At 37.5% G+C, this 16,215-nt stretch overlaps 1 protein-coding gene across 1 annotated transcript; it reads left to right on the top strand.

Moving 5' to 3' along the window:
* The first annotated feature begins 349 nt into the window (after positions 1-349).
* LOC142162734 (uncharacterized) lies at positions 350-760 on the top strand. Its single transcript, XM_075219367.1, has one exon. It carries the CDS (start codon positions 350-352, stop codon positions 758-760), a length of 411 nt encoding a protein of 136 aa, XP_075075468.1.
* The last annotated feature ends 15,455 nt before the right edge of the window (positions 761-16,215 follow it).

Genomic DNA, 16,215 nt, shown 5'->3' with positions numbered 1-16,215 from the left:
TATATTCACCCATTTTGGGACCCCGAGAGCTATTATCAGTGATGGAGGCACTCACTTCTGCAATCGAGCCTTCGAGAAATTGCTAGCAAAGTACGATTTGCGCCACAAGGTGGCAACACCATATCATCCTCAGACCAATGGACAAGTCGAAGTGTCTAATAAAGAGATAAAGAGTGTACTGACCAAGACTGTGAATGCCATAAGAATTGATTGGGCGAAAAAGCTAGATAATGCACTCTGGGCCTACAGAACTGCTTTCAAAACACCAATTGGTATGTCACCATACAAGTTGGTGTTCGGGAAAGCTTGTCACTTGCTAGTGGAACTAGAACATAGAGCTTGGTGCGCAATGAAACAGCTAAATCTGGACATTGAGGCTGCGGGAGCAAATAGAGTCACAGAATTGCATGAGCTAGACGAGTTTCGATTTCTTGCTTTCGAGAACACGAGGTTGTACAAGGAGATAATGAAGAGGTTGCACGACAAGAACATTGTTGAGCAAAATTTCAATCCGGGAGACATGGTGTTGCTTTATAACTCAAGATTAAGGCTATTTCCGGGTAAACTCAAGTCACGATGGTCTGGACCATTCCGAGTGATCGAAGTATTCCCTTCAGGTTCCATAGAGATTGCCTTAGAGAAAGACTCTCATACATTTAGAGTCAATCGGCAAAGATTGAAACCATATGTGGGCATGGATGAACCAAAGGAAGTGTCAGTGATCCATCTGACTGAACCTCAGAGGTCGAGCGAGCCTTAAGTGCACTTATTTACGTCGTGCCACGGCGTTAAATCAGGCTCTGCATGTGAGGCAACCCATTGATTTGTTGTAGCTGTCATGCCATGACATTAACTAAGGCGCTGGTTGGGAGGCAACCCAATGCGTAGTGACTTTAGTATAGTTAGTATTTGTTAATTTTGATTTTTGTAAGTACTAACCAATGTAGGTGAGCTTGGGCAAGTGATAAGTCCATCGGACGCGGAAGGAACAGGTAAAAAAATGGAAACATTTTGAGCCCAGGAGTGCGCCCGCGCTACCAACCGTGCATATGGGCAAACATTCTACCTCAGCATCTCACCCAGTAGCGCGCCCACGCTATGACCGCGCTAATGGCCGCGCTAGTGACCGTGCATATGGCGAAGTACACTATTTCACTAGCGCGGCCGCACTCGAACCGCGCTAGTCCCGCCCGCCTGACACTTTGTTTAACTGAACATTTTTTTTATTTTGTATGTTACTTATGTTAAGTGTTTATTTACCCTCTCCCACCCTAATTATTCCCCTCTTCTTCATTCCCAAAACCCCCAACTCCTGAGTATCCCCAACCCTAACTCCCATCTTCTTCAAATTCCCCTATCACACCTCCTTTTTACCCATTCGAGGGTATACAAGGGAGTTTTTCCAATTAACGTGACATTAATCGAAATGGGATTAATTAGATTATCAGAGTCACCACTTGGAATAAATTATTTGGTGTCCCAAATCACCGGTTTATTTTAAATCCCAAATCGAGAAAGTTTTCGACTTTATTTAAAAGTCTGCGGACCAGAAATTCTAACTAAGGAATTCTGTTAACCCGGGAGAAGGTGTTAGGCATTCCCGGGTTTCGTGGTTCTAGCATGGTCGCTTAGTTATTATTACTTGGCTTAAGTTGTTTAACTACTCATTTTTAGGACCTATACACATTTATTTATTAACCGCTTTTAATTGCTTGATTATTCGTAATTAAAGAATTGAGTTACGCGTACGTATACTCTTTTTTTTAGCGTCAAAATTCATGTCACGTGAACGTGTCCACAATTAATAACGCTTTGTTTATTTATTAAGAAAGTTTGGTTGAAGCTGCGCGAACGCATCCCTCGATTTATTTTAAGAATAAAATCATAATTATGTTATGCGAACGTATACATAATCACGATAATAGACTAAGTCGCGCCTAAAGCAAGCTACGAATATACAAGATTATTTCTGAACTACATTTGAGATGCATTGTGAGGCCAAGAAAAGTATGAAAGTCATTTGTGGATGAAGTGAGGTTAATTAGATATGTAAACAAGGACGAGCCAGCTATTATTGAATTGGGCTTGCAAGACTTAATTCATTAACTTAGACTGATTTATATTCTATCAAGGGGTGACCAATAAGTGATTTTATTATTATGACCCATACATGTAAAAAATGTCTCAAGTGATATAACAAAGATAAACCTTTGATTCCAATTAATTCCAGCGACGCAATTGTTATCTTCAGCATTCCATGTCATACAAAATAAATAGCTGAAGAACATATCTAATTCTTCTTTGTAACCAAATTATCGTGCAGAATCGAATAAACTATAGTGCCCAACAAATTAATGGCCCAACATACTAAGTCCAATTCCCATTATATCAAGTCTACTATCACAATACTGAGAACAAAACAATTAATATTAAGAAAAATGAATAAACTTGTCAAGTTAACAAGATAAATGTATGCTATCACACAATATTAACTAAAACATCCACCAAGCTATCATAACACAATGAAATGAGAATGAAAATTGAGAAATGGACCTTTTATTGATGAACAAAGCTGAAAATTACAAATCAATTGGGCTAAACAAGCAATAATCCTTGGATCGAAACACCGAGATTACAAACCGGAACCTAGAATCGACACCAGACATTCTTGTTCGCATTTCTGAAATGCTTTGTTCCTTTTAATTGAAATACCCTCCTCAACCGCTGGCAAACTCGATAATTCAATTCTTGATCCCAGAAAAGATGTGCAATCCTTACCTGATCAGATCAGAGAAGTTGAGAAATGGAATCAAATTCCGAAATGCACAAACCCAATAAATTGAGAGCAGCTGATCCTTTTTGTTTTGGAGCGTCTCAATTTTTGGTTTTTCAATCAGATTTTCTTTCTCAATTTCGTTAAATCTAACCCAAAACTTTAGGCTGCCGTGTTTCCTTCTTTTTAGGCGTTGTTCGGTCCTTTTCTTAGCTGCTGCTTCCGTTTCTTTTTTTGTTTCTATATGGCTAGGTCCTCGTCGAAAGCAAGTCCTTGCTATTTCATCCACCAATCTGTATTTCACTTCATTTTTAAATGGACGAACCAAATGTCCAGCTTGTTATCAATTGCCAAAACAAGAACCTTAAATGAAATTCATGCTTTTCCCTTTTTGTATTTTTTTGTTACGGTTGGTTTGGATTTTTCTCTTTTTCATTCTAGGAATCTTTCTTAGCTAGCTCTTAGCTCTTTAGGAATGGGGATGTCCGCCGTTTATGTTTTGGGGTCTAGGTCTATATGTCTAGGTTTTTATTTTAAGAGTTAGAGATTATTTTATAGGGGTAGGAATTAGGTTAGGTCAAATGGGGAATGGGTATGAGCTCAATGTTTTGGGCTTGAAGGGATTTGGGTCGTGAATTTGGGCTAATTAACTTTGGGTTAGGAAGACTAAATCAATTTTTTTTTTCATTTTTCTTTTTCTTTGATTTTAAAATCTAATAAAATTCTAAATTAATCTTAAATCAATCTAATTTGTAAAAATTAAAATTGTTTATCTATTAAAACAACTAATTAACTTAAAACTAAATAAAACACTACTTTCTAAAGACTAAAAGCTAAATATGTAAAAATGACCATTTTTTGTGATTTTTCTTAATAAAATTAATTCTACATTCAAATTGGACATAAGATGACATGAAATTAAAACGTGACATTTTTTATCATTTTTCTATGATTTTAAAATATTAAAAATGCATGAAATTCAACTAAATAAAGAAAAACTTCTAAAATACCTTAAAAATCAATTTTGATTTATTTTTAGGAGTTATTTTCATGTAGGGCAAAACTTAGGTGCTCACAGCTGCCCCTCTTTGCTCGGAAACATGAAGAGTTTCGGGCAAAGATAAAGTGAGCAATTACGAGCAATTTTTGCCCCTTTAAAACTCCATTTGGAAGCATTTTGAAAAAGTTTGACCGAACTTTGCTTCGGAGGTTGCCTACATATCCTTGACTATAAAGGAATCATGTCGGTGTAGTTCTGGAAGGGTGACAGAGTAATGAGTTCGAGAGTCGAGTGAGATTCCGTCGAGGCTCCAGTCCGCGGTCCTGTTATTACTCAAAATCAAAATGAAAAAGACTAACTAAACATATCAGCTACGAGTTACAAGATTCCTATCTATAAATCTTCTGAAGCTTGATCTTAAGTCTTGGCTGGTTCTTCCTGCAGACTCCGATCTAAATCTTGATGCTTGTTAGCTGCGAACACTGGTTCATTTTTCTTCAGCTCTTCGGATCAAGGCGGGACATGCAAAGCTTGTGACTTCAATCATATCTTGGGCAATCCGCATCTTTTCTCTGCTTCTGTGCTTAGAGTTCAACTTCTTTTCTTGTTCTTCCTTTCTTTTATTTGGGTTGAGACTTCTTCTTTTGGTCATCTCAAACCTTGTGCCTCACGATGAAAACCTGTTCAGGCACCAAAGCAAACAAACGAACGAAATTTTCTGCCCCAGTTTTCACTAGGAAAATTTCGTGAGTTATTTGTAACAAAAATCTAAACTATTTATTTATTGAAAGCAGTAAAATGAAGATTGTATATCCTTGGGAAAAAGAGATTAGGGAGTAGAGCCCTATATTTATAATAAAATCAATTAGAGAGTGGAGACCCTATGTTGGAAAAGAGACTAGGGAGTGGGGACCCTATATCTAAACTAAAATCAACTAGGGAGAAGAGACCCTATGTTGGCAAAGTGACTAGGGAGTAGAGACCCTATGTCTAAAATAACTTCAACTAGGTAGTGGAGACCCTATATCTAAAATAACTTCAACTAGGGAGTGTGGACCCTATGTTGGAAAAGTGACTAGGGAGTGGAGACCCTATGTCTAAAATAAAATCAACTAGGGAATGAAGACCCTATGTTGGAAAAGTAGACTAGAGAGTGGAGACCCTATGTCTACAATAAAATCAAATAGGGAGTGGAGACCCTATGTTGGAAAAGCGACTAGGGAGTGGAGACCCTATGTCTAAAATAAAATCAACTAGGGAGTGAAGACCCTATGTTGGAAAAGCAGACTAGGGAGTGGAGACCCTATGTCTAAAATAACTTCAACTAGGGAGTGGAGACCCTATGTTGGAAAAGCAAACTAGGGAGTGGAGACCCTATGTCTAAAATAACTTCAACTAGGGAGTGGAGACCCTATGTTGGAAAAGTAGACTACGGAGTAGATACCCTATGTCTAAAATAACTTCAACTCGGGAGTGGAGACCCTATGTTGGAAAAGCAGACTATGGAGTGGAGACCTTATTCCTAAAATAACTTCAACTAGGGAATTGAGACCCTATGTTGAAAAACAGACTAGGGAGTGGAGACCCTATGCCTAAAATAAAATCAACTAGGGAGTGGAGACCCTATGTCGGAACAACAGATTAGGGAGTGGAGACCTTATGCCTAAAATAAAATCAACTAGGGAGTGGAAATCCTATGTTGGAAAAGCAAACTAGGGAGTGGAGACCCTATGCCTAAAATAAAATCAACTAGGGAGTGGAGACCCTATGTTGGAAAAGCGACTAGGGAGTGGAAACCCTATGTCTAAAATAAAATCAACTAGGGAGTGGAAACCCTATGTTGGAAAAAACGAAACTAGAGAGTTGGTGCCCTGTATAACTGAAAAGAAAATGTAATCAGGGGTTAGTGCCCTGTATTACTATTGGTGCCTTGTATTACTGAAAAGGAAACTAGGGAGTGGAGACCCTATGTCTAAAATAAAATTAACTAGGGAGTGGAGACCCTATGTTGGAAAAGCAGACTAGGGAGTGGAGACCCTATGTCTAAAAACATCAACTAGGGAGTGGAGACCCTATGTTGGAAAAGCAGATTAGGGAGTGGAGACCCTATGTTGGAAAAAATGTAACTAGAGATTGGGGACCCTAGGCTACCATATTTTTGAATTTTCTTCTCTTTTTTTATATTTTATTTAAGAAAAAATGAGTAAGAATGCAAGAAAAAATTTGGAAGAGACTTCCTTTTTGGATTGATTATTGCTGCAAAACTGTTTCTAGCCCTTGCGTAGTTTCTTTTGGTTGCACCTGCTTCTTGCAAGGTTGCTTTGGATTGCACATGTTTCATGTTTTCAAATAAATAACAATTGTTAGTTTGAAACGGTGGTTAGTTTTATGGCCTTGATTGTTTCAATCACTTGATCTCGGCTCTCAACTGCAACTGCTTGTTTCCTTAGAACTGATTTCATTTCAGGCCCTGGAGAACCTCTGGTTTCTCCAGACATTGCCATGACGGTTGGTCGGTGGAACTCAAACTTTTCGACTTTATCTTGCCTTTGTAGGACTTTCCCTTCTGATTTCTCATTTTTTTCTCTTTTTTTTTTCTTTTCTTCAGAGCATCGGGGGACTTTGGCTCCTCCAACTTTGTTGCAATGGCTAGTCGCGTGGGACTTAGATTTTTCCAACTTTATTTCGCAATCGTAGGCCTTTTATTTTTGGCTTCTTTCTTCCGACTTCTATTTCAGAGCATTTGGGGTACCTTGTCTTTTCAAACCTTTGCCGAGACGGTTAGCCACGCGGGACTCAACCTTTTCAACTTCATCTACCTTTATAGGCACTTCAATTTGATTTTCTCCTTCCAAGAGTTTTCAATTTCAAAACATCAGCCAAATGTCCAGTCGAAGTCGACTTGATGCCTTTGCTGAGGCTGGGTGCCTTATTGCACATTAACTTGTGTCAAATGAGAACCCTGTAAATCAGTCTTGCCATCCCTTCTTTGTCTCAGATTTGGAATAGAGTTAGACCAAAAGGAATTCAAAGTAAAAACAAACAATGGAATGGATAAATGAATTTAAACAAGAGGTATCCCTTTCGGGGAAAGAAAAGGACTTATCTGTGTCACACCCCCTTTTTACCTACCCTCGGGAAGGGGTATATAAGGGAGTTTTTTTCCAACTTAAAGTGAAAATCGAAACGGGATTTATTTATTTCAAGATTCAGAGTCGCCACTTGGGATAATTTTATGGTGTCCCAAGGCACCGGTTCGAATCCCGAATCGAGGAAAAGATTGACTCTGTTTTATAGTCCGCGAACATAGAAATCCGGTTAAGAAATTCTGTTAACCCGGGAGAAGGTGTTAGGCATTCTCGGATTTCGTGATTCTAGCACGGTCGCTCAACTGTTGTTATTGGTCTATTATCTGATTCTTAATACACTTTTAAACCTATGTGCATTTTAGCTTTAAACCGCTTTTAAATATTTTAAGGAAGATTTCAACGTCATCTAAAACACGTCTTTGGACCACGCCACATGAAATGAACCCGCAGTCCGAGACACATTTTATTTAACGTTGTTAAGATTTGGATTTGGGTCACATGAAATGCACACCTGAATTTAGGAAGGGTGTATCACAACTACATTACGGGAACCGTACCCGTAGCCATGATAATTTTATTATAACACACCCAAAGCACACTACAAGTGTTCCTTAAAATGTGAGGCACACCTCAGCTCGACTTATTTTCAAGAAACAAAATGCAAAACACCTCAATTTTCATTATTGTGTTCTGCCAGATCATAATATTAACACCAATGCATACGATAACTGTAAAGAGCGCACATAGTCAAGCATGAGAAGGTAGTGAAATACACTGACCCATTTGATGGATCACAAATCACTCCACTTAACATTTTAGATTTAACAGAAAGAGAATGCAAGTCTAACTTAGAACTAACAACGAACATGATATCTTAATAGTCATATCCACATGATGCTAGTATATTCCAATTAACTTTAATAACACCAGACCAAACAATTACTTAAACTGTTTATTCAAACACTTTTAATTTCTAAATTGATGAAGGAGAATATTAACCTCTTTTAACCATACTAGAATTTGGAAATTTAAGAGTGAGATGCAAGACTACTGCGAGGCACAAGAAACTGAAGTTAAAAAAAGACTTCCAAATCCTAAAACAGAGCTTACACAATACTCATGAACTACTCAAAATAGCAAGGATGAATTCTCATGAACGCGTCTAAACCAAATATGCAACAATGATTCACAAATCTCAAACAATAAACAAAGATGATTAAATCAAAGGCTAATATCATTCTTATCACCACCATTAGCACAATAAATAGAGCACCGTAAATAGACTGAAATAGCATATGTATATGAAAGAATTGAAACTCAAACCTCAAACCGGAAACAAAGAACAACGATTTCAAATCGAACCTCGACGGATAAACTCTTTATAATTAACTTCTGATCAAACACACGGACAAATGGAATGCCAATAACGAAAATCCAAACTCGAACAAACGCACGCAGCGACAAAATGAACGAGCTACCAGAGATTCAGTGAAACCTGGACATAAAACTTTGAACCTGAACCTCAAGCGACGATCCCCACTTCAATTAGACTCCATAGCAATAAGATATTTCCAACATAATTACAATCGACAAAACAGAACCAGAAATTTCCTTACTCTAACCTCAAACCGTCTGTGCATATTAAGGAAGGAAGAAATTAGTTTCCTCCTTGTTTCACTACTGTTCCGTCCTCTCTTCACATTTTTGTGTTTCTTTTTTAATCTCCGAAGCCTCTCTAGGGTTCAACTTATCTTTAAAGTGGGGGTGAGGCGTTGGGTGGTCAAAATTTAGCCGGCGAAATCGCCGATTTACTGCCCATCGACGTTCTCTCTTTAAGAATGAAGGAGAGACAGAGGGAAATCTAGAGAGGGGTGTTGACGATGGGTGTGTTAATGGTTTAAGAAGGTGAAGTCAGGGGTGTGGGTTCTGATTTGCGGCGCTCCTTCTACAGATTTTTAGGCGTTTTTTTGGTGTCCTTATATTTAGGTGTTAGGTACTATTATATAGGAGTAGAGATTAGGTTAGGGGTATGAGCCTAGGAATTGTGGGCTAGGTAATTGGGCCAAGACTAGAAAAATGGATGACAAGATTTATAAAGACGGGATAAACCAACCTAAAACTAATTCCTCCTTCTAAAATTATGTACAATTATAATATAAAAATATAAAACTAATTTTAATTAATTGAACTAAACTATAAAACATAGAACTATTTTTTTTTTGTTTTCAAGATTATATAAAAATAAAGATAAGGTACTATTTTTGTTTTTTTTATTTAAATTTACGAAATATACGTAAACTAAAATATTTTTTGTAATTTTCATTTTTTGGGACGAAATAAAGTAAAAGAGTCAAAATTAGCTGAAATAACAATATTGGGCCTAAACTAAATATTACATGCTAAAATGGGTGAAATTTTGGGGAGGGTCAAAAATCACATGTCTACAGCTGCCCCTCTTTGACTGAAAACGCGAAGAGTTTTCAGACAAAGAACGACTAGACAAACTTTTTGACCCGACCCTTATTTAGGGAAACCGAAAGCTAAAAGAAAGGAAAATGTGATCGAGCCTTGGTATCTGAGCTGCCTACATATCCTTGGCTATAAAGGAATCAGGCCACGTGTAGTTCAGAAGTAAAAACAGTGATGGAGTATACTGAGGTAGAGAGCCGGTCGAGGTGCCGTTCCGCTGAGGTTTCGTTTCCCGGTCCCGTTATTACATCAAAACCAAAAATGAAAAAGACTAACTAAGCCTATCATCTACGAGTTACAAGATTCCTATCTATGAGTCTTCTGAAGCTTGATCTTGAGTCTTGGTTGGTTCTTCATGCGGACCCTAATCTGAATCTTGATGCTTGTTAGCCGCAGGTGTTGGTTCGATCTTCTTCAGCTTTTCAAACCAATACGGGACATGCAGAGCTTGTGACCTCAGCCCTGTCTTGAGCAGCTCACATCTTTCATTAACTTCTACATTTGGATTCACTTCTTATCTTTCTTTTTGTTGTTGTTTTTTTTTTCTTTTTATTCTGGATTGTGACAAACTTCTGTTGATCATCTCAGACTGCTGACTCGCATTCTTGATGCGAGCTTCTTTTGTTGCTGACCTGAATTGCATTCTGAATTGAATTCCCTTTTTTCCAAGTGGGCGCCTGATTGCTGAACTTGAACTGACTTCCTTTGAAACTTGAATTGTTTTCCCTTGAAACTCGAGCTGTTTTCCCTTGAAACTTGAACTGTCTTCCTTCGAAACTGCTTTTCCTTGAAACTTGAACTATCTTCCCTTGTTCTCCAGTTGGGCGCCTGATTGCTGTACTTGACCTGTCTTCCTTCGAAACTGGAACCGTTTTCCCTTGTTCTCCAGGTGGGCGTCTGATTGCTGAAAATTTCTGTGTTTTCTTGTTTTCCATGTTGGTGTCTTCAATCAAAATCAACAAAACAAACAAAATTTTCTGCCCCAGTTTGCACTAAGAAGATTTGTGAGTTGTTAGCAATATTGTAAACCACTTATACTATTGATGCAATGATGAGTAAACTAAAGACTAGACTAGGATGTACGTCTCCTAAAAGTGATTGAGCTTGCGAAAAACTATAAACTAAGCTTGACTAAAGTAAAGACTAACCCTATTCTCCAGGCGGGACCCCTAATTTCAAGAAAACTAAACATTGATAACTTAAGAAAACTAAAAATTGACCCCTCTCTTTTTTTCAAATTCAGACTTCTTCTTTTTTTTCAAAATATCCTAGGAGAAAATTCGTCAGACTAGGTTTTCTATCTTAGGAGAAAGATTCATTAGACTAAGACGTTAATCCTAGAAGAAAATTCATCAGACTAGGTCCTTTTTTTTTGGTATCTTAGGTGAAAGATTTATCCGACTAAGACGTTTATCCTAGGAGAAAATTCAGCAGACTAAGATTTTGATTCTAGGAGAAAATTCATCAGACTAGGTTTTCTATCTTAAGAGAAAAATTCATCAGACTAAGACATCTATCCTAGGAGAAAGTTCATCAAACTAGGTTTTACCTTAGGAGAAAATTCATCAGACTAAGATTTCTTTCCTAAGAGAAAGTTCATCAGACTAGGTCTTCTATCTTAGGAGAAAAATTCATCAGACTAAGATTATTTTTTTTTGTATCTTAGGAGAAAGATTCAGCAGACTAAGATGTTTATCCTAGGAGAAAGTTCATCAGACTAGGTTTTCTTATCTTAGGAGAAAGATTCATCAGACTAAGATTTTTATTGGAAGGAAAATTCATCAGACTAGGACATATTACCCTAGGAGGAAAATGTAAAGAGCAATGGCATGACTTTATGCATATTAAAAAGACAAATAAAGGCAAAAATTTGAGAAACTTCCCTTCGTCGGCTCTTCTCTTATTTTCTTTGTCTTTTTTTTTGCTTTTTTTTCTATTTTTCTCTTTCATTTTTTTCTCTTTTCTTTTCCCTTCTTTTTTTTTCTCTTTTTTTGGAACCTCTTTCCTTGCACTGCTTTGTTCCTGTTTCAAATAAAGAAAATTTTGTCAATTTTGAAAGTGATGGTCGGTTTGTGGCCTTGAGTCTTGAGCAGCTTGGCTTTTGCTCGATCAACCTGAGTCGGTCTCAAGAGACTTTTGTTCTGTACCAAATCTAATTGTTTCTCACCCAGTACCGTTTGTATTTGCAGCTCAAACAGCCTTATTCCAATTGGAGATCTTTGCTTAGGTGACATTTTCTGATATCTTGAATGACTTCCTGCTTTTGAGTAATTTGTCTGTCAAAAAGAATCAGCAGTTATCTTTGCTTGCGCCAAGTAGACTGACAAGAGTTTTTTGGGGAAGCTTTTGTATGAATCCTCAAGGTATATTGATAGTAACAACCGAGTGTACTGGCCAAATTTACTTTGTGCAACTGAAAAGCTGGTAGCAGATTTTGAAATCTTTTCTTGCTTATTTTGACAAGGACTGACTCAGAGGGAATGACACAATGCTATAAAAAAACAATATTAACAAGAAATGCCCCCTGTCGGAAGGACAAAAGGAAAAGTTTCTTTTTTTTCCAATAACTAGCCTTAATGGTCATGACATGCATTTTGGACTCAACGACCTGATCTATCAAACTAATCCAATCTTCCCTTTTGCAATTCTTATGAGCTTTGAAGTCGGGCTTGTTCGTGCCAATTCTTTGCATCAGCTTCGCGACTCACTTTCGACTAGTGGTGCCCCGAGGGGTTTTTACCAACAAGTCTCTCTCATTTATTCATATCTGCTTACCGTCATCTTACAGTGCCCGTGGGGGTTTTCACTAATAAGACTCTCTCATTTTTCTTTTCTTTTTCTTTCCCTTTTTGCGAGAAACTCGACGGTTTCTACGTCATGTGACAACCGTTGCTCATTGCATGCTTCTCTTGACATTCTTGAAGGCATATCGGGAGGTCTTTATTTGGAAGGATTTTGGATAGGGTTGAAAAGAAAGGACATCATGCAGGCTCAAAATAAACTCAAAGTAAAGGGGGTTGTGGACTTACAACTCTTGGAATCGACTCTTTCAAAAGTGAAATAAAATCTCTGCCCCAGTTTCAGATGCTGGGGATTTTTGGATTTTTCTATTTTTTCTATTTTTTTTTCTTCTAAATTCTTATTTGGTTGGACCGAACCGTAAGGCTGCCTACGTATCCTTATTTTAAAGAAATCAGGTCTAACGTAGTTCAAACATCTGACCTAAACTATTTTTCATATTTCTTTTTGTTTCTCTTTTCCTTTTTCTTTTTTTTTTTTCTATTTTTTTTCTTTTCTTTTTCTTTTTTTTTGGTTGCCCCAACTTCTATTTTTGAGGGCATGGACCTTTGACAATTTTTTTTCTGAACTTTCTAAGAATTGCCCCAGTTTGTACTCTTGGGACATGAATTATTTTTTGACTCTAAACTTGATTCCAAAAGAGGATATTCAAAGAAAAATAACACAGGCTCAAAAGGAGTAGCAAAGGATATAAAGTGTTTGGGTAGCAGAAAAAAGGCCTCCCATCCTCAAGAACGTCAAACATGGTATCTTTTCGTGATCACAACATTGATGAACATGTCTGTCTTCTTAGTGTGCCATGGTCACAAGACATTTTTTCATCCCTTAGTGATAAACTTTCCAACAAACATCAATTAATTAAACATCCTCAAGCCCGATCTTCACAATGATTTGAAGGTGAATTTTACTCGACCTTAGTTCCAAAGTATTCCAACTCTTTATTCATCCTCAAAAGTATTTTTTTAGTTATCGAATTCCAAATTAAATCAGTTCCTAAGATCTGGCCAAAAGTTCGCATGCATGTCATGTCATTAGAACTAGCGAGAAAAGAACTAGGAATAGAATGACACAAAAGGACAAACTGTATTTTATTGAGTAAAGGATGAAAGGGTTTTACAACTAAACAAGCAACCTAAAATACGAGTTACAACCCTAAAATAACCCGAAAAATGAAAATAGCAACAGAACAGACATACAAGACTCACACAAACAGAATGGGGGATAGAAGGGTTTGACTCAATAAAACAAATAAAATCTGGATCACAACCCTGAAATAACCCAGATAATAGAAAAAACATCAAAACAAGCTACCAAGATTCCTTCTTGGTGAGGAGGGAATGACTTTTCAATTGCTAGGCTTGGCATTTAGCCACAAATTTGCTCATTAGAATCAGCAGAGCCTTCTCCAATTTCAACATCATTAACTTCAGTTAGCAAGTTCCCGAAAGGATTCTCATACTCCATGTCACCAGGTATCATCCCCAAAAAGTGTGCATCATGATGTGCAGGTAAAGGATTCTGCGCGACATTCTGGGTGTCACTGTCTTGGATCACAATCAGGTTTTCCCGAATCATCCTTTCTATTTCTCTTTTCAAATCCTGACAACTTTCAACATTGTGCCCCTGGGCACTGGAATGGTATTCACACCTTTTAGAAGGGTCAAAGATTCTTGCACGGGGGTCCACATGATTTGGAGGAATAGGTGCAATCATATCATACTGCTTTAATTTCTCAAACAAGCTTGCATAGGACTCTCCTATTGGTGTAGAATTATCTTTCAGCCTTTGTTTCCTTCTATACCCCTGGCTTGGATGTGGGTTATAAGGCATTTGAAAATTTTGTGGAGGCTGGTGGAGATTTTGCGGTGCTGGTGCTCGCCTTCTGTGGTGTCTTGTTGGCCGGGCAACATACTGAGGTGCAGCAACAGAGTATTGAGGGTTCTGAGGAGGATAACATTGCTCAGGGGAGTCATGGGAAACCTGATGAGGTTGCGCATACCTTCGAGGTGTTTTCCTGGGACCTCTTCTCGATCCTGTTGTCATCATAATTTCTTCATTCTTCATATTCGTGCTACTGAAATTATCGGATTCAATCGGGACAGCCTAAGTTGCGGCTTTGAGAATTGCTTGACTTATAATTTTGCCGGTCTTAAGACTATTCTCAATCATTTCCCCCATTTTGATTGCTTTCGAGAAAGATTTACCCACTGTGGACATCATGTTTTGAAAATAATCTGGCTCTTGAGCCTGAAGGAAGACAATGATTAACTCGTGCTCATCCATAGGTGGCTTAACTCTGGCCGCTTGCTCTCTCCATTTAATGGCATATTCCTGAAACATTCAGTTGGTTTCTTCTTCAAGTTTGAAAGGGAAATGCGGTCTGGGGCAATGTCAATGTTGTATTGGAACTGTTTGACAAAGGCCTGTGCCATGTCATCCCAGACATACCAGTGAGACGTGTCTTGATCCATAAACCATTCGGAGGCTACTCCCGTAAGGCTTTCCCCGAAATAAGCCATCAACAATTCTTCATTTCTTCCCACACCTCTCAGTTGATTGCAATACCTTTTCAGGTGGGCTATGGGATCTCCATGTTCATCATACTTTTCAAATTTGAGAGTCTTGAAACTAGGCAGCAAGTGGACATCGGGGAACATACATAGATCTTTGAAGGCAACACTCTTTTGACCTGCCAACCCTTGCATGTTTTTCAACCGTTGTTCTAAGCTTTTCACTCTCTGGGTCATTTCTTCATGTACCATCTTTCGGGCAGGCTTCTCAATGTTTGTAGGAAGATCAAACGAGTACGAGTGGTACTTAGGAGAGTGGTACTTCTCTTGTTGTGTAGCAAATTGTGACTCATGACAAGGTTGTCCTCGACCACTGGCCCATGCTTGACACATTTCGGTCATTTGCTGTTTCAGTATTCTATTTTTCTCAAACATAGTAGACTCTTGTTGAACCCTCTGACCCTGAGTCTCTTGAGCACTTGTAACAGCTTCAATGTCAGTTATCATTTTTCCTTAGATCTTGTGTTTCCAGCTTACCACAAACCGACCACCTCAACTTTCTTCACAATTCAAAACAAAACATGTTAGAATGGACTCAGTCGGTCCTTATTATTATCAATATTTTTTCATTTCTTCATTTTCATTTTCTTCACTTCTTTTTAATGGTGATCGAACCTGATGTGGGTTGCCTACGTATCATTTGGGAACATGAATCAGATCTTGCGTAGTTCGGAAAGATCATGAATAAAGTAAATAAACTAACTTTTTTTTTGAATTTTTTATTTTATTTTTCCGAAAGATAAGACTTATAAAGAAGAAAGAGAGTATTTTTGGATTTTTATTTTTCTTCAGCATTTTTGCAAAGAAAGACTTCTAAAGAAGAATGATTGTTTTTTTGATTTCTTTTTTTGGAATTTTGAAAGAAAAACTTCTAAAGAAGAAAGAAAATATTTTTTGGAATTTTATTTTGAATTTATGAAAGAAATGCTTCTAAAAAAAAGAAAATATTTTTGAATTTTGAAAGAAGAATGAAAATATTTTTGGATTTTTGGAAGAAATTAAAAGAAAATATTTTTGTATATTTTTTTTAAAAACAATTAGGGTCTAAAAGAAAGGCTTTCTAAAGCAAGTAACGGAAAATATTTTTGGATTTTTTTGAAAATTGGGGTCTAAAAAAAAAGACTTTTCTAGAGAGGAAGTAAAGAAAAATATTTTTGGATTTTTTGAAAATTATGGGCCGGAACCGATGAGGTTTGCCTACGTATCTCACATTCGGTGAGAATCAGACCCGCGTAGTTCGCCTTTTTGACGGAACAGGAAAACATGACACTTGAAAATTTTGGCTCGTTTTGAAATGACTTTTTTTCAGAATTTTGGCAGATTTTCAGAATTTTCTAAATACCTACCTCTCACTTTTTTTTTTCGATTTTGATTTTTTTTTCTTTTTTCTTTTATTTTCTTTCCCTATTCTAGAAATCAGTCAACATGCAAGCCGAAATAGACAGATACACAAGTAGCACGTAAGATGCATCAGGATGGTCTTTTAATTTGGGTACACTTGTCCTAGACGAACCC

The sequence above is a fragment of the Nicotiana tabacum genome, chromosome 1 (assembly GCF_000715075.1).
Source record: "Nicotiana tabacum cultivar K326 chromosome 1, ASM71507v2, whole genome shotgun sequence".
In the NCBI taxonomy this organism is placed as follows: Eukaryota; Viridiplantae; Streptophyta; class Magnoliopsida; order Solanales; family Solanaceae; genus Nicotiana; species Nicotiana tabacum.
Note: the sequence above shows the minus strand (reverse complement) of the source record. Positions and strands in the feature narration are given on the sequence as shown.

Coding starts and splice junctions, on each gene's coding strand:
- LOC142162734 (XM_075219367.1), top strand. CDS start 350: ATGAAACAGCTAAATCTGGACATTGAGGCTGCGGGAGCAAATAGAGTC.